Source organism: Mauremys reevesii, linkage group 9 (assembly GCF_016161935.1).
Source record: "Mauremys reevesii isolate NIE-2019 linkage group 9, ASM1616193v1, whole genome shotgun sequence".
Taxonomy (NCBI): domain Eukaryota; kingdom Metazoa; phylum Chordata; order Testudines; family Geoemydidae; genus Mauremys; species Mauremys reevesii.
The window spans coordinates 91,060,869-91,083,911 of NC_052631.1; the positions used below are offsets into that span (position 1 = coordinate 91,060,869).

General features: G+C 42.8%; 1 protein-coding gene across 6 annotated transcripts in view; it reads left to right on the plus strand.

Moving 5' to 3' along the window:
- The window catches only part of KIAA1210 (KIAA1210 ortholog), an 87,558-nt gene that overhangs the window by 17,723 nt on the left and 46,792 nt on the right, over positions 1-23,043 (plus strand). The window contains exons 1-2 of one of the 6 annotated variants that reach the window (XM_039488390.1): positions 6,842-6,856; positions 12,994-13,212. The exons of 3 other annotated variants lie outside the window; for them this stretch is intronic. Coding sequence is in view for 2 of the 3 variants with exons in the window: in XM_039488387.1 (XP_039344321.1) it covers positions 2,231-2,277 (47 nt within the window). In the remaining variant the exon portion in view is untranslated. Of the gene's footprint in view, positions 1-2,215; positions 2,278-6,637; positions 6,857-12,993; positions 13,213-23,043 lie in introns of those variants that run through there. 2 more of the 6 variants (XM_039488387.1, XM_039488389.1) reach the window with 2 other exon arrangements.

The following is a 23,043-nucleotide window of genomic DNA, read 5'->3' on the forward strand; positions in this document are numbered from 1 at the left end:
CACAATATGATTTCTTTATTTTTCTTGACCCCAGGGGGTGGGAGGGGGAGTTGAAAATGCAAGAGAGGGGAGAGAACTAGGTAGTAAAGAACGTTCACCGCAAGGACTGTATAGGTACCTATGGCAATCAAACCCTGCACAGATCTTTGCAGAAGAGAGGTTAAGGCTAAAAATGAGAGAGACCAAAAGTCTGCCCTTTTAATGAGAAGCCATTCCAGAGATCCTAAAATATACTTAAAAGCAGACATGTTAAGCCCCAAGGATGAATGCCGGTTTGTTATAAGATTTCTATTCCTCCCCCAGAATTGCTCAATGTAAAATTCACGTGACATTTTGGCCCTCTGTACCAGGAAGCCCGCTCCCTCCCCCCCTAAAAAAACCAAAAAAACAAAAACCCCAATGTTTAAAATGGGTGTGAAACATGGTTGTGGCCCAGCTGTGTTTGGAATATGGTATCTTCTTGTGGAATTTTTTTTTTTAAAGTTCTAACTATGTGAAGGATTGATTGATTGATTGATTGATTTTTTAATCCTGGTTCAGTAGAGACTTGGTTGCCCGGGGCTGCTAAAACTGCAGTACTTAAGTTGGATGTGAAACATATTTCTGATTCTTGGCTGTATTTGCAGCTTCTAACACCTCTGCTGTAGAGCTTAGGCGGATGCACTGGGTGGGAGGTGACTGTGGAACTATGCCAGTGCGTCTAGCTCTTTTTGGGTTCCCCTATTGCATTTCCTACTGCTGTATGATCTCTGACTTCTAAGAGGCTTCTGCTGTGTATACACTGATGTGTACAGATGTCTGGAAAAAATCTCTGATTTCAGACGTTACTTTTTAATACAAAACATTTCTCTATAATCCCAGATGAGAAAGATGGGCTGGTGAGTAACTGGGCTCTGCCTGTACATGCCTCATTCCCTGTGGGTTAGTGCAGAAGTTAAGAAACTCCTAAGTAAACTTTACCTTTGATTCCCCAATGATGCTTCCCGGTGCTGAGGCAACACCTTTCTTTAAATGAGTTGTGACACAGCAACTTGCCACTTGAAATCCTTGCTCTGCTTTCACATGCAGGGAAACAATGCACTGATAGATGTGGGTGCCCAATGACTGTCTCAGCTCAGCACCGGCTCAGAGTGATGCTTTGGTGTCAGGCCAGAGAGGAGCAGCAGCAGCGAATGTGAGCCATGTCAGTTGTTACTTTAATTAAACACAGTGCACGCAAACTACCTTGAGATGATGGGAGGGGAAGGGTTATACTTGAGTCAGCAAAGCCAAGGTAGTTCAGAGTCGAGTGGAGTTAAAATGAACCTGGGCTGGAACACTGCAGCTAAACCCAATCCCCAAACCTTGGGGAAATGCAGATTTGAGTCTTAATCCTAAAACTGGGCACCTCCCCACTGCCCCGCCAGCTTTCATAGACCTTGTCAGCACTGCAAAGATCTGCATGCTGCTGTCGTTTGGCTAGTACAGTGCTCTCATGTGGCCAAGTGCTGAGATTTTGTGTGTCCCTCAGATGTGTATTAAGACTTGCTTAATTATTGGAGGGTGAGTGATCCATTGGTAGGGTACCCGACAATAAGTCAAGTGGTTTAACCTCAGCTCTGCCACTGCCTTGCCATGTGGCCTTCGGCAAGTAACTTAACCTCTTTCTGCCTCAGTTTCCCCATTTTAGAATAGGAATGATGATGTTTACCAGCATTTGTAAAGTGCTTTCATATCTACAGCTGAAAAACTTAATATGGGGGTCTCTAGGTGCTACTCAGTACAAATGATAACAAATAATAGCAGTAAGTAGTGAGTACTGTTTAAAAAGAAAAGGGGTTTACAGACATTGATCCATATATGTGTATAAAATGTCACCTTTTGGAAACTGGACTATATTTTGCCTAAATAAAAACCAGCAAATGCAGATTTTTGTATTAAAATAAGTAACTTCAAGGCAACAACAAAAGTATAGAAACACATATTTTCCTGGGGGAAAAGCTCACATCTTGGGAGGAAACGTGAGAGGGAATCTACTTCATATTAATGAAGAGTCTGATCCACTGAGGATTATCAGCCCAATTCTGTACCTACTAAATGAATGGGCTTTTGCTGTTGAGATCACTAGGAACAGAGTTGGGCCCTGCCGCTGGGTTTTGTCACTTTTTTTCGAACTTCAATTCAAATTTCTGATAGGGTTTCCTTCTTTTCTTCTTATAAATATTGCAGTTGGCAGCCTCTCCAGAACTGAATGCCAGACAGATTTCGGACCAGATCCTACTTCCAAGGCTCCATAGGGTAAACGAGTCATAAAGTTTCATAGTAATCTCTGGGAATTCCTTTTTGGGTGGTTGCTACTCAATAGCCGGAGTTTTGATTTCAGCATTCTTTCAGTTGACTTTCTATGCTGGGTGGAGACTCTCTGTCTCTAGCCAACTCTTGTTTGTTTGAACTAGGAGTTCAACATGGAGTCATCTTGACAAATGCACTAATTCAGTACAACAATGGAACTCATTAGGTTACAAATGTAAGTGGTATTGTGTGTGTACATTCTTCTTCTTAGCATCCTCCCAACGACTGGAAGCTTCCATCTGCTGAGCGTGGGTTTGATTTTCAATTCTATTACAAATAATACTGAATTCTGCTGTAAGTAGCATCTTTCCCTGTTCTCGTAAATGGATTTTGTGTGTGTGTGTGTGTGTGATTTTATTATTCGGTTCCTATAGTAATGTATGTTTGTTTTATAATTTAACATTTGTATACAGTGCCTTTGTCCCAGAGAAGAGATTGGCACCACCAGGAAACTATGCCCCTATGATCGAGTCAGTCATGGGATATGTGCATATATACCCTTTACTTGGTCACGGTGCTTTACAGAGAATGAAGATATGGGGTTTGATTCCTAAATCCATTCAATGGAGTTGCACCATCATTAAACTGGTGTAACAGATTGGGCTATTGGGCCCATGGTCCCTATCCCAATGGACTTCCAACCTGGGTACATTTGTCAGCTCTCTTAAATTTGAGGGTGTTTTCCTCCCTCCCCCTTGTCAAAATAAATTTTGCTTCTCTCCACTTCAGTGTTTACCCTTTCCAAAGAGACTGGTCCACCCTAGATCTATTCTTGCCTGGCACTATTCTCAAGGGAAATGCCTAGGGGAATCCTGTCTTACAGCACTGCTACCCCCAAGCAAACACCACAAATCAGTCCTCCTAAAAATCACAAGTGAGGGAAAAAAATAAATGTGCCGTTCTTTATTTGCTTTCTGGCTTTTGACCCTAGTTTTAGTTGTATTTTAAATCTTTTCTGTGCAACCATGAGGGCTACTAATTTATTGTAATAAATTAAAAATACAAAACAAAGATTATCTCCTAATCCTATGACTCCAGGACCTGGGTCTTTAAGAAAAACATCAACTATCATGAGATTTGTGATAAAATTGCAAGAGTCAGCAACATTGCTCTTCTGATAAAAATATGCACCATGCGAAGGTTGTCGTAATATGTTACCCAGTTCTGCCCTCAGAAACACTCCTGTTAACTTCAGTGGCATTGCGCAAGTATAACTCAGGGTGGAATTTAGCCCACACATGGTGGTGGTTGTTGTGGTGACTTGTCACAAACATCACCCTTTATGTCCATTCTTTTGAGGTTGAAGTCCTAGCTCTGCTGAAATCAATGGCAAAACTCCCATTGACTTTAACTGATCCAAGGTTTCTCCTTTGTTCTGTGGCTGGCTGCTGAGATTCCCCAAGCATGGGAATTTTAGGAGGTGATATACTTAGGCTATACTTGCCCTTTGATCTCTCTTCACCTGCTCTTTCATCAACATCTGGGTGCACCCAATCTTAGCAAATGGAGGGAATATTAGCAACTTTTCAAGACTCTGAGATACCTCCCTAATTTGCATATAAATCTAAATACTATTTAATGTTGGAAATAGGGTAGCTGTATGCATTTATCTGCTTGAACCTGTGTCATCCCTGATGGTTGAAACTGCTTGTTGTTTGAGTTCTCTGGCAATAAAAGGTAGTCATTACTAAACTTTGTCCTCCTCCTACAGTGACGGGGGAGGATGACCCTTGGCTATGTTTTAGGACTTGGTAGGTTGCAATTTGTTTATTTATGTCTTCAGATTTCTAACATGGACACTCTAGGGCCTTTCCTCTGCTCAAGGTATCTATCCCAGAAATTAAAATAACAACATAAATAAAGGACTGCTCATGAATATATCTACCTCAGCCCCCTCCTCCTCAGAAGCACTGGGGAAGAGAGAAAAAGACAGGCTTTGAGTTGTGCCTGAAAAGTTAACAAATGTGGGGAAGTGATGGAGGGAACGTGTTCCAAAACTGAGGACCAATCAGAGAGCAGGCCGTCATTTATTCTGATAGAGCTCCAGCTTGAACAGTCCTGCTGTTCTTCCCTGCATCAGTATGGAAGCTGGGGGAGAAGTGTCTCTCAAGCATCCAGGTCTCAGACAGTCACAGTTTAGAGCTTTATAGCTAAAAACCAACTATCTGAATTCCAACTGGAAGCTTATTGGGAACCAGTGCAGATCATATAGCACTGGCCTAATGTGTTTCCAATACACAACTCCACTTATTAAGCAGGCTGCTGCATTCTGCACCAACTGCAGGTTCTGAGTGGTCCCAAGGTATACTTCTGTATAGATCACAATACACCAGTCTATATGTGAGGCGACAAAGGTATGGGTAATCAAGGCAAGGCCCACATTGGAAGAGATGGTTGCACTTGTTTTGCCATGCACAGATGGGGGGGAAAGTGGTGGTTGCCACAACCACCACCTGGACTCCATGACAAGCCCAAGACCCATCGGCATGCTCCAGCTGTGCCCGTGTCTTACTAATGGTGGACACGCTTCTTTAGTGAGGGGTGGGGATATAACTTCTGCCCACTCTTCCACTTGCTTCTCATAGCCCAACAACATCTGAGTCTTGCCAGGACTGAATCACAGCCAGCCAGCTCTCATCCAAATCCCAAATTAATCCAAACACTGGATAGTTAAATTAATTGCTCTGGCTGGGTCAGGTATGATGGAGACATCGAACTGAATGTTGCATGCTGCAGCCTATGTAACCACCCTAGCAACCATGTGGAGCAAAAGAGGTGGCAGTATGGATCCCTGTGGGCCCCAGAGCAGAGGAGCAATTGTCCACAGCTACCCTTTGGGTTCTCTCAGAAAGACAGGAATAGAGCCATGCAAGAGCAGCTTAATTCACCCTGCTAGTGTCTGCAATTGAATCTCATGGTCAGCGGTACCTAAGGCTGCTGACAGATCTAGCAGAATCCATGTGCACCGCTTTGGGCAATACTGTTCTACAGTTAGCCTTGCGGAAAGATAGAAACTTGGAACCCAATAAAATAGGTCTCTCTAATACAGGGGTCAGCAACCTTTCAGAAGTGATGTGCCGAGTCTTCATTTATTCACTCTAATTTAAGGTTTTGCGTGCCAGTCATACATTTTAATGTTTGTAGAAGGTCTCTTTCTATAAGTCTACAGTATATAACTAAACTATTGTTGTATGTAAAGTAAATAAGGTTTTTAAAATGTTTAAGAAGCTTCATTTAAAATTAAAGTAAAATGCAGACCCCCCTGGACTGGTGGCCAGGACCCGGGCAGTGTGAGTGCCACTGAAAATCAGCTTGTGTGCTGCCTTCGGCACCCGTGCCATAGGTTGCCTACCCCTGCTCTAATATAATGCAGATGGGACAGAAAGCGAGACATCTTTCTGGATCACATGATCACAGATAGTACTGCATTTTGCATCTGTACAGTGACTTTCGTAATCAAAAAACTTCTGAAAGTTTTAGAGACAGAGAGATTTAGTCTGAGCACAGGACTGGGAATAGTGAACTCTGGAGTTCTATATTCCAGCTGTGTCACTGACACGCCTACTGTGTCTGAGTTTGGGCAAGTCGCTTAACCTCTGCATTTCAGCTTCCCAGTTTGAATACTGGGGCAAATGAGAATATTAATACTTTTGTTACCTTTCTTTGTAGTGTCAGTTGATTAGTGACCCCGCAAACGCCCCATATTAGTGGTGATAAGTATAAATGGTACCTTTCTTTTTAGCGCAATGTAGCATGGTAGTGGAGAGATCCAGTACGAATACGACTGTCTTAAAAGGACATTGTCAGGTAATCCTTTTCTATTGGGTTGGTTAGATACTTTAAACTCCAAGCAAATTCTGTTAATATGCAAAAGTATGAGTTTACAGTAGTTGCATGGGATTTCATCATCATGGTAGTGCACAAAGCAGCTTGTTGGAATAGAGATGTTTTATACTGAGGCAGCATAATGCCTGTTTTTGCAGTATAGATGGTGTGTCTGAAAGGGTCCCCTGCTTCTTAACTGCTGGAAAGTGGCTTTCTTTTTTTTTTAAATATTATTGCTATTTCAAAGCTCTTGACACTGTTTTCTGTCTGCCTTTCTCTGATAAAAACCACTGTTATCTCCTCAGGGCTTCTTCACATCCTAATTACAACTGAATTCCTTATTAGCCCTGTAGGGAGACAGAGTCAAACAACATATGGTATTTTTCACTTAGGATGCTGTGGTTACCAAAAGTTGAAGAGAGACAGGAAAAGGGGGAGTTAACATTTCATAACCATTTATGGAACAAGCACAGCCCTCCTTGGACCCAGTTCAGCAGAGACTGTGGGCCTCAGATCAGGAACTTTATCTGGCTAGTAATTGCATCGGCGTGCTGGCTTTCTTGTGTATGTGTGTGGGCATTTGGGGAGCAGGATTCTAAGCTGCAGAACCTTTGTGCTGGCATCCACACGTGAGTATGCATTAAACATATCTCACTTGAAGGACCATGGCTGGATTCTACAATTGCCTGAAAAGTAAAAAGTAAGTGACGTTCTAACCCTTCCCCCTCTACCTTTTCGAAAGTTAGTTGATTCTAGTGGATACTTTTAAAATTCTGTCTCTGATATACTGCGTAAGAACTATAGCACCGAATAAAATATCCATGCTCTCAACCTGAAGTGCCGTTCTTAATAACAAAATGCAGAATAGCTGTTATGACTGCAATATTAGACTAATGAGAATTGGAAATATTTTTTCTTTAGTGGACTAAATGTAGCTGTAAACACTTACTATCCTGAAAAAGATTTTTGTCCAATTGCACTGAAAGAAGAAAAAAAATCTTTCTTCCAGATTACCTAAATTGGTTGTACAATCATGAATAAAAATAAGAAACACAGAAAAATGCACACTAGTTTCAAAGAACTGTATTGATTCAGCTAGAGTCATAGCATGAGATGCTACTTTAGAAATTCATGTGCACAGCTTTTGATCATAAAGGCTGAAAGTGTTTTTCATTTTTGCTCTCCATTGTCCAATTGTCCTTTGATTTTATTTAAAATATATAATTTTGGTTTCTACGCTGTTATGGTCTGTGGGGTCAGCTGTGAAGGAAGAATAAAACCGAACACTGCATGCTTATGTTTGTGCTTTAGATAATTATGAAGACACCTTGGTTTTTCCATTGATACTCTCCCTGCTAAGGAATGGAACAAAATATTCTGTTGTAAAAGCTGAGCAGTGGTTCTGAGACTGATACTTTAAGTGAGCAGACTGTAGAGGGCGCTATGCTTGTAATACAGTACAAGATACACTGGAAGGAAAATAGCAGTAAAAGGCTAACAGTTACATCTTGAAGCTTAAACTATGAACTCATGATCCTTCTGTCATGCAGCATTGTTAAATATGTGAGTGAAATCCTGCTAATGGGTAACCTCCCATTGACTTCAATGAGGCCAGGATTTCACCCTCTGTTCCCCCCAGATTATATACTACAGTCCAGGAGCCTGTGGCACTGATTCCTTTGATGGAGACTCAGAAATTCAAAGGGCACCCAACTCCATTGTATTTCAGCTAGGGTTTCCATTGGATTTTAACTCCCTTAGGCACCTCTGAATATCTCAGCCACAATCTATAAAAAGGTTTTAAATATTTAGAAGAGAAAGTAATACCCACACAAAGAGAGAGAGAATGTGTCCATAGCTAACAAAATAAGCTAAGAGGGAGATTTGGTGAGGAGATAGATGTTTCCACTTGCATTTGTGAGAAAGCCACCTCATGTTGTCTTAAATTAGGAACCCAAGAAAATCTGATTTTTTTTCAAGGCTAATATAATTGTTTACTGCCATTATTAAAACACCTCGCCCCATACTTAGGCTAGCCTGTGATTTTTGTTTCATTTCTGCTCAAACATTTTTCTTCGGAATCATTCAACATCCGGTGTGGCTGAGGCAAAAATGGATCCTGTAGCCTGGGAGAACATTTGTAAAAAAGAATTGCCAGATGAGGCTTCAGTGAAATAGATTTTGATTATGTCTGTACGTTTCCCATTGAATCTCTATCTTTGTAATGTGGAGTAACAGACTGTTTGCATTTGTTTCCTTAAAAAATCCTGACTTCCTTTATTTTGGGTGCTGGGTTTATGTTTCGACTCCATTTCATAAGCTGTCATCTTAGTCTTGTGATCAGTTCCTGGGTGGATTAGTGCAATTATTAGCACTTTGCGACCTTCACTTTTGATGTTCATATTCTACTTTGATCTTAGCTATTGCCAATTAAAACTAGTATTTACAAAACCCCATTGTGATACAGTTTGGAGCACAAGATTAAGTTTTTATGTGGTTTGTTAGGAATTTGACCTTAAGGGCTTGTCTACATGGGGCAATTGAGCAGAATAGCTATTGCTGTTAGGAACAGTATATATAGCTCCCCATGTGTCCCCCGTGCAAACACTCTACTCCAGAATAAAAGTCACTCTGTTCTGGAACAGAATGTCTACACTGGGAGTTATGCTGGAATAGCAATTGTGGAATAGTTTATCTCTGTGTAGATTAAGACTGGAATAGTCTATAGTCTTTACTGCTCTACCTCCAGTTCTGTGCTTATTTACATCTGTCCCAATGCAGTGACTTGCACGATTACTGCACTTCCTTCCCCAGTAGTTAGACTGAACGCACCAATACATGTGTGTATTTCTATTGGGATTGGTAAAATGCTGTCAGAGTATCTACGATGAAGAATGACCATTATGTATTCAGAATTCTACTATCTTGTTACCTCCAGCTGGGAGAAGTGCTAATTAAAGGTAACTTTCTGGAACCACTCTAAAGCTATGTTGCCTGTGTGGCCTAGTTGGAACCAGATGAACCAAAATCTTATCTTCTCCAGGTCTTTTTATCATCATAAGAGGATTTTTGACTCATGCTGACAGAGACAAATTCATAAAAAAACACAATTGGAGATATCAAGGCGTCTCATTAGCGGTGGAATGATCTATTGAGATGATTCTTGTTTAATTCCACTGGAGCAGACCACTCCTCTCCACATTATTTTCAGCACAATAGCCCCCTGGAATCCCATAGTGTGAGGTGTTGTACAAACACAGAGAGACACAGACAGTTCCTGCCCTGAAGAGTTTACAAGCTAAATAGGCTAGATGAAGAGTGGATGCAGAAATAGAGACAGAGGTAAGTGTCTTGCCTAAGAGCACAGAGCAGGGCACTAGCAGAACTGGGAACAGAACTGGGGTCTCATGGGACCCAGAGCATTGCCCTGTTCACTGAATCATGCTAGAATTGCTGATGTGTTGCCCTGATTATAAAGACTCCTGGAGCCAGGACTATACCTGAATGCATTCTGATAGACTATCTTTGTTATCATCTTATTGAGTGCATATAATACCGTAACGAGGTTGCACAGCGAGAGAGGAAGAAAATGATGGCAGGTTAAAATCTTGTATTGCTGAGTGCTATATCTGAAAAGCCAGTGTAAAATCCATAGTAATGAGCTTGACAATGAGTCAGAAGCCTCTTATGTTTTTGAGCCCAAACCCAAGGACACACAGTGCTTGTATGACGGGACTCTTAGCAACTTTTTTCCCAACATTTTGAGTTCACGTGACATGTCAGTCCTGGAAATTTGTAAATGTACGTGAAATAGAGTTCTGCAGTTTTGTCAATGCACATGACAAGAGGAATTTGCTTTGAGTAAAGCAAGCCAATGAACAAGATGTATGGAACTTTAATATTTGTTATCATGCAAGTAACTCCTGAGCCATGGCAAACAGCTTCCCTAAATGTAAACCTTCACATTGATACTGCTGCAGTAATCAAGCCATGCACTGTGGAAGGCAATGGGCCAGATTCATTCCTGGTGTAACTCCGTTTACTTCACTGGAATTAAGCCATGGATAGATCTAAAGTACCAATTTTGTTTGGGGTCCTGCTCCTGATCTTACAAACTCCACGTGGACTCCTCACTCCTGTTCTGACACCTTCATGTTGGGGAAAAGGGCCCAGAGCAGCATAAAGGGGCCCTGAAAGGCCTGGATCTGTATCTGGAAGGATTCTCCTAGGGCAGGCGCTGTGGTCAAGAGCCTCCTGAGGATCCCCTTGCAAGCCCTGGAGTACATGGTGTGGCGGGGCAGGGGGGGAGGAAAGACTCGGTGTACTGCAGCTATTCAAAGCAGGACTGTAGCCCCTAGAGCATTCCCAAGAAGCTCCCGTAACTAAGGCCAGGTCTACACTCTACTGAGCAGGAAACCAGGGTGCAAACCTGCTGCACACTAATGTCCCATGTCGACACTCCCACAGCCCTGTAGCAGTGTCTATACAGAATGTTGCTGCACGGGAGCTGGTGCGCTGCAGATTCACACCCTGGCTTGCCAAGCTGTACCTCACCATGCGGAGAAGCCCTTAGACAATGGGAATTTTGACACTTGACTTCAGCAGGGTTAGGATTTCGCCTCCTGAATATCCATATGATATGGCAGTTTTCAACTGCAACCAGAGGAAATGTCAGGTAATTAGCTTTAGCTGGATGGGGATTTACTGCTGAACAATGCCCAGCATTACTAATTACTAATCTTTGCAAAGAAAGCTAAGAGTGTGCACCCCTCCCAGAGTCACTGTGGTTTACTACACACTCACATGATACTGTGACTGGCTGCATGCCACATAATCCAAGCAGATTTTAGTAATCTAAGAGACCTACTTGGTAAAAATCAATTGCTCGCAGCAGTTCTAACAATGAAGTATTAGGTCAGCTAATACATTATGGCTCAAAAGAGTTTGTAAAAGAATACTCTTGCTGCCAAAGCCTGTCTCACTCTTAAAAGTCTTGATGTAACTCAAGTAGCTTCATTCTCCCTGCAGAGCTGGCCAGCAAGAATTAGAGCTTGCAGGGAAAACACCCGTTCTGCTGAGTTCAGCAGTCTGAAGAGTTCAAAAGGTAAAAATGTGCAGCTTCCCACCAGAAATAAACTGTGAAACTGGTTCAAAAAAGTGTGATTGCAGCTGGCAATTAAGCCCAACAGCCGGCACCTTGCTGGAAAGCAGCATGGCTGGGGCCCAAGGTCAGGGTCAGCGAATGGAAACTCTACAGCAGCCATTTATCGCAAATATTCACCATAATATATTTGAAGCCGTGAGGGTCTTTTTACACCGCAGGACAGAGAACTTTTTTTAAAATAAAGACAATCCCGAATAGTTGGCTCCCATTATTCCTGTGTGAAACCCAGATGCCTGGGTTCACCGGGCTCCATGAAAACTTTGTGCCTGGACTCATTTTCCATGGCCCTGAGTTCCTTGTTAGTGTAACCCACACACCTGCTGGGTGTGGTGCTGTGTCCCATTGAGTGCCAATGAGACCACTAAGAGAAAGATTAATGAGTTTTCTCTACAGCCCTTAGCTACCAGCCATATTTTGCTCATGCAGTAGAGGCTCATGCACTAAGCTCCAGAGGTCCCAGGTTCAGTCCCGCCCGCCCGCCGATGACTGGGGTCTGTCAGCGTTACATTAGCATGAACTCCAACAACAAAGGATGAAATCCCTGCCCCATGGAAGTCAATGGTGGCTTAGCCACTGACTTCTATGGGGCCAGGATTTCACCCACAGTGTGTTTTATTATGCTGTTGGTTTGTGCCTGAGGAGCACTGTTAGAATCTCATGCTTTCAGGCACCAAAGAAGTGCCTTGTCATCAGTAGCTGAGAAGTGCAGTGACTTATTGCTATCATTAGAATCTGGCTTGTTAATTTTATTCATTATTTTAAAAATATACTTTAAAAATCATTTTTGCAGTTATTTATGTAGTGTCGTCTTCTACTACAAAAAGTAGCTCCTAGTAACAGAATGCCACAGTCCACTCCCGAGGAACATTTTGAGGAAGTGTTTCCTCAAAAGCAGGTGTTGATGTGGATGGGAAATGGATAAGTGGGTTGGGCTGGCTGGTGGGTTTGGATTCTGTGCAGATGTAAGGGAGGGAGGAGGATCTAGGGTGTGGACTGAGCAAGTCCTGTTCTTTACACAGGAAATGTAATAGGAAGGAACCACATTGGCACAGTGGGGTCCAAATAACAGTTCACTAGCTATACACAACATGCAAGGCTTAGTTTTTACACACACACACACACACACACACACACACACACACACACACACACACACACACACATGGAATACAGAGTGCCACTAGAGAGCTCAGAAACTATTTAAAGGGATACTACCCAATTCCTATATACTACACCTCCCCCACACACACACACTTCACCCCCTTCCCACTAGGATGCCTTACTGAGGTAGTGCTCCCCATCAACATTTCCACATACACTGAACGTAAAAGCCCTAACGATTGGTTGTATGCGTCTCACTGAAGAGACCCCAGCTGTGCACAGGGAGTCAGTGCACAGCTGTGGCAACCTCAGAAAGGCCCAGCTGACTGAACAGAATGAGGCTTTCGCAATCAATGTTCCCAGCAATGCTCTTTACTGGAATTAAACTACGTATGTTGATGAACTTTGCATGGTCTTTCTGACATTAATTTGAATGGGTAATGAGATGCAGTAACATGCCACAACCCCTAGCACAGATTGGAAACAAATTTTACCAAATGTCATAGTTAGAGCCTTATGGTTTTTGCAAATCTGAAATAACACAAAATAAAACGAAAGACTTTACTCAGCAGCAGTGGCTCCTGCTGCTCCTGTTCCAGAGAGCTGGGCTCCCACACTGGGCATTGCAACCTGGAGTACAAGAGTGCAGCACCCCTGACTCAGATTCGGCCATCAGGATGGAGGGGCAGGTAGGCCAGACCTGAGCAGCACTGCAACTGCATACTCCAGCTCGCAACACATGGAGCAGAGAACCTGGCCCAGGCCTGCAGGACAGGACCTGCCACCGCAAGGTGAGTGCAGGGCAGGCTTGCTCTGCAATCCCCTGCTCCCCCACCCCCGCCAAGCCCCATGGATAAAATAGATAAAATGAAATAACATGAAATTCCCCCCAAATATAAGAAGAATTTCACTGGCTCTCATCCTAGCTGTATTATCTTATAACGCTTTTCCTCCAAAGGATCCAAAGTACTTTAAAAACCATTATGAGCAATTTCTTAATCCATTTCTCTGCTGTCTTCTGCAAAGGCAGCATCCAGGTAATAATACAAACACCCCTTCGCAACAGTTTTGGACCCTGAGAGTAATGCTGCCGTAGCCCACTGAAAGTGCAGGAGAATTGAGGAAGGCAGAATATGCTTGCCCAAACTGGATTTTGGGCCAGGACATGGGGGTTAACACCCACACTCTTGTATTCTTGGAAGGCACCATGAAATCTTTAGCGACCACATTAAATGTGGACCAGTTAAGTGCGCTTAATTGTAGTATATTATAGAAATACTTTCTGAGCTGGCGTGCGGAACTTTCAGCCAAGTATTTCAAGTCACTTCTAACACACTATATTTGTCTTTGAAAATTAGCAGTTTGCACTGAGCATCAGGCAACGTTCCTATTCAAGTAACTAAATTATAGCATGTTTAGCATTACAAACTATATGTTTAGTAGTACTGAAAACTCAAAGGCCAGAGATATGAACCAGTACCCAACCCGGGATTTACAGAACATGATCCCATTTGGCCCAGGGCTGGGATTCTTTATGGTACCAGGCTCAGGCCTGCTACAATGAGACTGCTAAATTAGGATGATTAGCTAGAAGCCTTTTAGGAAGAGGAACAGTATAAAGAAATTCAGGCTGCATATGGTCACCCCACTAAAAAGAAACGTTACTGAGATGAAACAAAATTGTTGGCAGTACAAATCATGAGCCTGACTGCAAACAATTACTAGTGGGCATTGTACCATTAGAGGTATTCACAGTAATGAGCACTATGCCTGGTAAATAAGTGTTTACAGGACCAGGCCCTGTTGTCTTACGTAAGTATTAAAAGAGAGTGCATGGGATAAGAGGGAAGGTCCTTTCCTGGATCAGTAACTGGGTAAAAGTTAGGAAATAAAGGGTAGGAATAAGTGGTCAGTTTTCAGAATGAGATAGGTAAATAGCAGTGTCACCCAAGGAGCCATACTGGGACCAGTGCTGTTCAACATATTCATAAATGATCTGGAAAAGGGGGTAAATGGTGAAGTGGAAAAAATTGCAGATGAAACAAAACTATTAAAGATACTTAAATCCAAAGCTGACTGCAAAGAATTACAAAAGGCTCTCACAAAACTGGGTGACTGGGAAAAGAAATGGCAGATGAAATTCAGTGTTAATAAATGCAAAGTAATGCACACTGGAAAACATAATCCCAACTATGCATATAGAATGATGGGGTCTAAATTAGCTGTTACCACTTAAAAAAGAGATCTTGGAGTCATCGTGGATAGTTCTCTGAAAACATCCACTCAGTGTGCAGGGGCAGTCAAAAAAGCTAACAAAATGTCAGGAACCATTAGGAAAGGGATAGATAATAAGAAAGTAAATATAATACCACTATATAAATCCATGAAATGCCCACATCTTAAGTACTGCATGCAGTTCTAGTTCCCCCATCTCAAAAATGGTGTATTAGAATTGGAAAAAGTACAGAGAAGGGCAACAAAATTCTTAGGGGTGTGGAACACCTTCCATGTGAGGAGAGATTAAAATGACTGGGACTGGCCATTTTACAAAAGAGACGACTAATGGGGGGGACGATATGATAGAGGTCTATAAATCATGACTGGGGTGGAGGAAGTAACTAGGGAAGTGTTATTTACCCCCTTCACTTTGCACAAGAACCAGGGGTCACCCAATGACATTAATAGGTGGCAGGTTTAAAACAAACATAAGGAAGTATTTCTTCACACAATGCACAGTTACCAGGGGATGTTGTGAAGGCCAAAAGTATAACTGGATTAAAGGAAGTGTTAGGCAAGTTCATGGAGGATAGGTCCATCAATGTCTATTAGTCAAGATGGTCAGGGGACGCATCTTGAGTGTTCCTAAATCTCTGACTGCCAGAAGCTGGGACTGGGCGACCAGGAGGGATCACTTGATAATTGCCCTGTTTTGTTCATTCCCTCTGAATGGGTGCACTGGCCACTGTAAGAAGACAGGATACTAGGCTAGATGGACTGTTGGTCTGACCTGATATGGCCATTCTTATGTTCTTATTTTAGCAAATGTAGCTGTAAGGGAAATGGCAGAGTTGTGGCAGTGTAGATGATTAGCTACAGTTGGTACAAGACATACCATTTAAAAAAAATAGATCATTGATTTACTTTTAGTCATTTCATCCCATTTGGATCATCCTACCGTAGAAAGTTCAGTTGTTAATCTAATGCAGGTAGTGAGTCACTCCGTATCTCCTAATTTTTATTCTGTTCCCCCTCATTTCTGTGGATGGTATTTGTTTTTGGGTATTTATTGTTGTTCAATTTCAGCAAGTAAGGACATTTTCCTAACGGCAAATGAATAGGAATTTGGGGGACACAACTGAAATAATTCTTCCCCCCCCTTTTTTTTAAGTCAAACAGAACCCTTTCAGGTAGACACAACCCCAAAAGATGTGAAGGTGATTCCCTGTACCGTGGCATCCTTTCTAGCATTTTACTGTGAATTCTGTGTTTATCTTATTTTAGAAGACTGAGATGTGAAAAATATTTAATCATAGTTTTCCATTGTGTCATCTTCATAGAGGGGAACTTGAATTGCTCAAAGGCTGTATCTACACTACAGTCGGAGGTGTGCTCACCCCTTGAGTAGGTGTACACCTACTAGCTTTAATCTATCTAGCACAGCAAAAAATAGCAGTGAAGATGCTGTGGCATGGATTAGCAATGTGAGTACATATCCAGGGCTCCAAGTGGGCTTGTCCAGTCTGTGTCAGGGTCCGTACCGCCACATCTTCACTGCTGTTTTTAGCTGTGTGAGCTAGATTAAAGCTATCATGGGTACACCTTCCTGAGCTGCAATCACACCTCCAGTTGCAGTGTAGACAAAACTAAAGTATCCGGCTTTGTATCCTTCCAACCATCTGGAGAGATTTGCCGGTAATTTCCTTGTCATACGTAGAGCCCACAAGAGTTTAAAATCTCTAGATGATCTAGACTTGGCTTTAAAAGTTGAAACCTTGCTACAGCTGCTTACAGCAAAACATTTATTAGGTCCGATTTGCACGTCAAATGCAGGACTTAACTGAATTGGTGTAGTGAGACCTAGAGCCAAATTCCACCCCGCTTTCTCTGATACCAGAGTGAATCTATCACTGGGGAAAAGGAAAAACAGTCCCCCTGGCATAATATGGGGGAAGCGGTAATTCTGAAAGTTGGTGCTCAAAGGAGTATTGTAAGAAAACAGTTAAGCAAAAGCTCTGTCTGATATTAGACAACCTTTCAGTCCTGAATCAAATCACTTCCAGTTCACATTTCAAGGCTGGTAAAACAATAATCAAGGAGCTTTACTAAATAAAATATTAGAAACAAATTAATTGCAGGCCTGTTGGCTCTTCCCTGCTCTTATCTTATTATTTTATTTTCATTAATCATTGTTATTGGGGTAGCACCTAGTCGTGGACCAGGGCCTTACTGTGCTAAGCAGTGTGCAAACATGCAAAAATACAGTAGATTATTAATCACTTACAGTTTTATCTGATTTTGCCTTTGCTATTTACAAACTCTAAGCAGTGATTGCTGATTTATTATATTTGCAATCAAGATAGCACCAGCACTTCAGCTTTTCCAGAATGATAGAGATTAGAAAACAGAGGCATGATCTACACAGAACTTTTTTGCTAGTTAGGAGGGTTTTTTTAACCTAATAGTTATACTGATACAACCTCTAGTGTGGAGGGCCAGGATAGTTTAAGCCAGTGGCCCTCAAACTTTTTTACTGGTGACACCTTTCACATAGCAAGTCTCTGAGTGCAACCCTCCTTATAAATTAAAAACACTTTTTTATATATTTAACACCATTATAAATGCTGGAGGCAAAGCGGGGCTTGGGGTGGAGGTTGACAGCTCGCAACCCCCCATGTAATAACCTTGCGACCCCCTGAGGGATCCCAACCCCCAGTTTGAGAACCCCTGGTTTACACAGTATAATGTTCATGTGTAGACAAGCCATGAGTTAGCTTTGGCATGACTGGTTAAAGAACAAAGAGGGTGCTCCAACTTACAGTTTTTGTTGGGGCTGTTTCTCTTGGCCTTGTAACTCCAGAAATCTGGTGCTAATTAAGTGAATCATACTCTTTGACTCTTATTCATAAAGAATTCACTAATGCTTATTCATTCTGAGAAATATGCAGCTATGTGTTTGCCAGACAGCGTATGTATAACTCTTGTCCAACTGTGGAGTTCTTGAGTCACACAGTCACTCAAATTCAAGTGGGATGTATTTTGAGAAATATGTAGCTCTGAGGAAAATGCTCATGCTGCCTTTGGTGTAATTCTGTTTACCATCAAGCTATGTAACTGGAGCAACGTGTCAGTGGCTACAAACCTGATTGGGATGTGGCGTTATTTTGCTGATTCACTTTGGCAACCAGACAAGGTTGCTTCTGTTTGTTACAAAAGGGGTTAAAATATCTTCCTTTGAGCTGGAGAGAAACTGAGAGTGGTGGGTGGGTGTCCTGGTTGGTTTTCATGCTGTTGCTTGTATAGCATAGAGGTGGGTATCCTGGAGGGAAAAATCCTTGAAACAGCCAAGCTCAGGGGGGGAAAAAGTCTGAGGTTTATGATTTGTTGTTATGTTTGTTAACAAGGTGAAATTCAGAAAGTGGGTACGTCTTTGCATCACACTCAAGATATCTGTGAACAGGGGATGCTGTCATTCCACCCACAGGTCCTATCTTCCCTCACTGGAGTCCCCTGGGCTGCTTGATAGATGAATAGAGATGCCTTGTGAGCTATTGCATCTTTCTAGTTAGTGGCCTGGTTATTGTCATGAAGCGGTGTCACTATGGGTTTCAGCAAACACCTTTGCTGCCTTCAGCTTTGGGCATCTGCCAGCAGGATTCTTGATTGGCTACTCCTCTCCAGAGTAATAGCATTGGGCGTAGCTGTGGAAATACAGAGAAGATGTTACAATTCTCTTTTCTGTGTACTGCACCTTTAAATTACTTTCTAAAAGATGTGCTCTTCTTGAGCCGCAAGTTACTGGGTTCAATACAGGAATTACTTGGTACATTTCTATGGCCTGAGTTATGCAGGAGCTCAGAGGAGATGATTCTAGTAGTCCATTCTGCCATTATAATCTATGTAAGGAGTTTGCCTGCCTATGCTGAGTGGCAGTCCTCTGAGTTGAGTTAGTATGAGTACCAGAGAGAGAGAGAGTGTGTGTGTGTCTCTCTCTCTCTATATATATCTGGTGACAAGGGCTATATATGTACCTAGATAGACATCTATATAGACTGACTTTCTTTCATTGGTAGGAAACAAATTTCCCAGGATGAAAGTACATGGTTGTCTTTTTTGCTTGTAAGCAAAAAAACAAAGGAAATTTTATGCAGCCTTATTCCTCGTTTTGTTTCAGTCTGGTTGGTTTTGCGTTAGTGGATAAGACTAAAAGGATGGCTGACATGACTGATCAGTCACTAGACCATTTGACTAGCTTGATCTTAAAATTAACTTCCACCCACTTGCAGGGCATGACAGGCGATGTGCCATCATTATAGTGAAGTTTAGTCCATATCGCCACTACGTAGCCTGAGTGTTTGACGTCATATGGATATGTGTGACCTCAGACACGTGTTTAAATCCAGTTGGAGCTAATTCCGTGAGGCTTACATTGGCCAGGTCAGGCTCTGGGGACCTGTTCACACTAGCAAGGGTATGAAAGGCAAACAGCAGGAAAACGCAGCCAGAGCTTATTGAGTAATCACCATGATTAAAAATACCTGCCTCCATTCACATCAGCAGTTTGGATTAAATCTTGTGTGCACCCCCAGTAGATCAAGAAGGGGGAAATAATTGAAGGTAAAAAGCTGGCTTTCTGTTTCTGACTCTTACTGGGATGAACAGTTGGACAACTTTCTCCTGTTTCCCTACAGATAAGAGTTGGTCTGTTTTTGTGGTTTAGGTTTTACATTTTAGAGTAGGAATGATCAAAGAAAGGGCTGTGATAAGGAACAGCTCTCTGCTCTTTTAGTAATTCAAAAAATACCCCATAGATCAAGTGCATGTCCTCCTTCCCTAGGCTGAGATCTAGTGTTTGTTTAACAACGGGGATTTACTAGATTTGTAATTAAATAAGGCCCTAATTAATGGTCCAAAAAGCCCTGTCGTCACAAGAATAACCCGCCAGGTGGAATCCCTCTTGCTTTTTAAAAAAATACAAATTGTATTGTTGCTCCCCTCCTCCTTAATTCCTTCTGTGCAGCTCATGGCCTGACCCCAAAGATCCTAAATAATTCTGCCTCCACCTAACCCTTCTTTTTCTAATGCTATTTATTTTCAGTTCTTATTTCCTCCAACTCCCCCTTCTCTATGTTTGTCCCTTCAGCCCCTTCTCCCAATATTTGCTTTGCATTTTCTTTGATGCACCATCTACAGACTCTTGTTTTCTTCCAGTGTGTCATGTGCTCCTCCACCTTCAAAACACAAGGGGCTGGATTCTCGGCTGGTGTAAATCTGCAATGGTTCTATTGATTTACCCCTGCTGAGGATCTGGTCCCATTGTGCGCATGAAGTGTGGCCTTCCTGCTTTAACTTCCTCACTGGCCATCATCCCATGGCCATTTACAGGGCGAGGTGATTTTTGGATCCCACAGAAGGAGTTCGATTTCCCTTCCCCCCCATCACCAAATAGTTCCTGTTCCCACACCGAGCCCCCATCCTATTAATTCTGACCCCCTCTGCCCCTCCAGAGGTTATCCACTCTCCCAGGCCTGGGGGCACTGCAGTGAGGTTCCTTCTCTCCCTTCCAGGCTGGGGGCCAGCTCCAGGAGCTCTTCACCCCCCACCCCGCTCCTTCCCAGGCCGGGTACTGCCGAGGGAGGGAGGAGAAGCTGGGGTCCCCTAGTGCCTGTTGCCCCAGGAGGGGATGGAGAAGGGGAGCCGCCCTGAGCCGCTGGGCTCTTTAGCTCTCTCCTGTGAGACTGGCTTTAGGCTGCGGAGGCGAAGGGGAGTGGGACAGAGCTTTTCCAATAGCAGCTCTGATTGGTTGCTCAGCCCTAAGAGGAAGGCAGTTGGGGTAAGCAGCCAATCCGACGGGGGGTTCTCTCCCCAGGAAGGGCTTTTAAATTCATTAGAGGGCTGGAGATTCTCTGTCCTCCTGAGGCTGGTCTCTGGCCCCTGCCAAAATCCTGTCACGGTGAAAACGTCACGAAAATGGGCCCCACTGAGAACTTGCAGTAGATGTTACCACCGGCTGGATTGTGGGAGGGCAGATGAAGAGAGATTTCCCGAGTTTACTGCCAAGAGCAGCATCTCAGACTATTAAGCCTGCATTTTATTTGCATTCTCACAACCTAAAGAGGACTGACCGTTTTTACTAGAGTGAATTCTTATGGCACAGCTAAACCTCTGAAAGTTTCTGCCAGCATCTACTTTCCTCTGTGCACTTTGAATTCCTGGGCCACTAAATATCTTATTAAATCCTCTTGGATTCCAGTTTGCCCAGGGAAATTCAATCTCTGTGAAGTGTTTTCCCCTGCCCCCAGCTACTTTGTCACCTACCAATTGAGGGATAATTGGCTGTTTTGGAGAGGATCTACAAAAAGGTTTAGACACACCCTTAATATCACGTCTTAAAACTGGCATTCAGTTCATTGTTGTTTTAGTCCATTTTCCTCACCATTGTTAGCGTTTATGAAGTATAACTCATTATTAAAAAGCCACCAGAATCTCTCATTTTTGGGCCCAGGTCCTTTCGATTTTGTTACCTACAATAAGATTGTGCCTTTCAATAAGATAAATGTGAGACTCAGACATGTAGGTGCGGCAAGGATGTAGACCAGCAATGTTACTGCTATTTCCATTTATAACTTGTATTGTGGTAAAATGCAAGAGGCCCCAGTCAGGGGCTGGAAGACCATTGTACTAGGCACTGTAATTATAGCAACAATACCTAGCTCCTACATAGTGCTTTTCATCCTTTGATCTCAAAGTGCTTGCGGTATCATTATCCCCATTTTACAGATGGGGAAACTGAGGCACGGGGTGATGAGACTCACCCAGTATCCAGCGGCGGAGGTGGGAATAGCACCCATGTCTTCTGAGTCCTGGTCCAGTGCTCTATCCACTAAGCTATTGTATAAAAGACAATCTGTGACCGAAAGAGTTTAAGGTCTAAACATAGGATGAGATGCAAGATGTGGAGCTAAACCGTTTGGGGTGAGGAGGACCAGGTAACGGTGGAAGGATTGCATTTAGTACAGTAAACTGCAGTTCCAGCATGCCTGTTGCCTAGCTATTTGAATAATTTTTGTTTTGTTTTTAAGCATGTGGAGTGAGGGAGAGAGTGGGTGTTGGTTTCATCCTGATACCAGAGTCTCTTGCATTTTGACTCCGCTTGCATGAGGAATGTCTGCTGTTTAGCGATAGTGGCTTGACATTTCCTGTTGCTGACCTTTTGCAACATCTCCATAGGCAGCAAGGCTTTCTGGATGTGTCCACTCTCCAAATGGTGAAGTCAGCGTTCTGCAGCATCCTCAAGGATGTTGAATGTATGTTTTCCAAACCACGCACAAATTTCTCAGGGTCATGAAGCTTTGAAAAGGTCACATAAGGCCAACAATGCACTTGAGTCTCCCAGTGCAGTTGCTGGATAACGCTGCTGATTCCCATCCTAAAATAATGGATGTTCAGTGTGGAAGAACAAGACATCTGGGAGTGGGCAGCCTCATTCCAACTGTCTCCTAAAAATTTCCTGGTGGTGGTTTCAAAAGGATGAATTGCTGTGTTGGAAAAAATTTTGACCGATTTCTAATAAGGTGCAAATCAATACAGTATAGCTCTATTGAGGTCACTGAATCTATGCTGCTTTACAACAGCAAAGGATCTGTCTGGCCCATAATATTGGCTAAAATCCTGTCCACACTGAGGTCCTAACTGTATGTGCTTCAGTCCTTTATAATATGGTTCCGCCATACTTTTCCTGACTTGTGTGGACAGGATATTTTTTCCTGCTAAATGTTTTGGAGAAAAAATGCAGTAGATCATTATGCAGGAGGTTTGGCTAACCCCGTTGCAACTAGCCCAATCTTAGTGTAGAAAGGCTAGCATTGAAATCAGTGGAAGTTAGGTTCCTCAATACTTTTGAGGATCTGGGCCAGAGGGGAAGGAACTGATGGAGATATTGCATCATACAACATAGAGGCATTAGTGTTCCTCGTTCCACTGTTGTTAACACCGGTTTGTGTTTCCACCTAGTTTGGAAGGGTAGCTTATGAATGTTTTTTGTCTCATTTTGCCCTTCCCCCTTCTTATCCCTTTGGCTTTTCACACAATTACAGACTGAGTCTGTGTGGCTGTCTGAAAGGCATTTCCTCCTGTTACATTTAAAAAAAAAAAAATCCTAGAGCACACCAGCTGCTTTCCATTAGTGCTACATACACGCACGCTAGGAGGGCAGAGTGTGATGCTTCGGACACTGTTGGGTAGCAGAAATCCTTCAGAAACTGTCAGGAAAAGCCTCTGGAATGCAAACTGTGGGGGAAAAGAACTCAGTGGCTTTGGGCCCTGCTCTCTACTCAGGCAAACCTCCTCAAGAAAGTGACGAATAGGGCCTTTTCTACCAACTGTTCCTTGCTCTAGAGATCTCT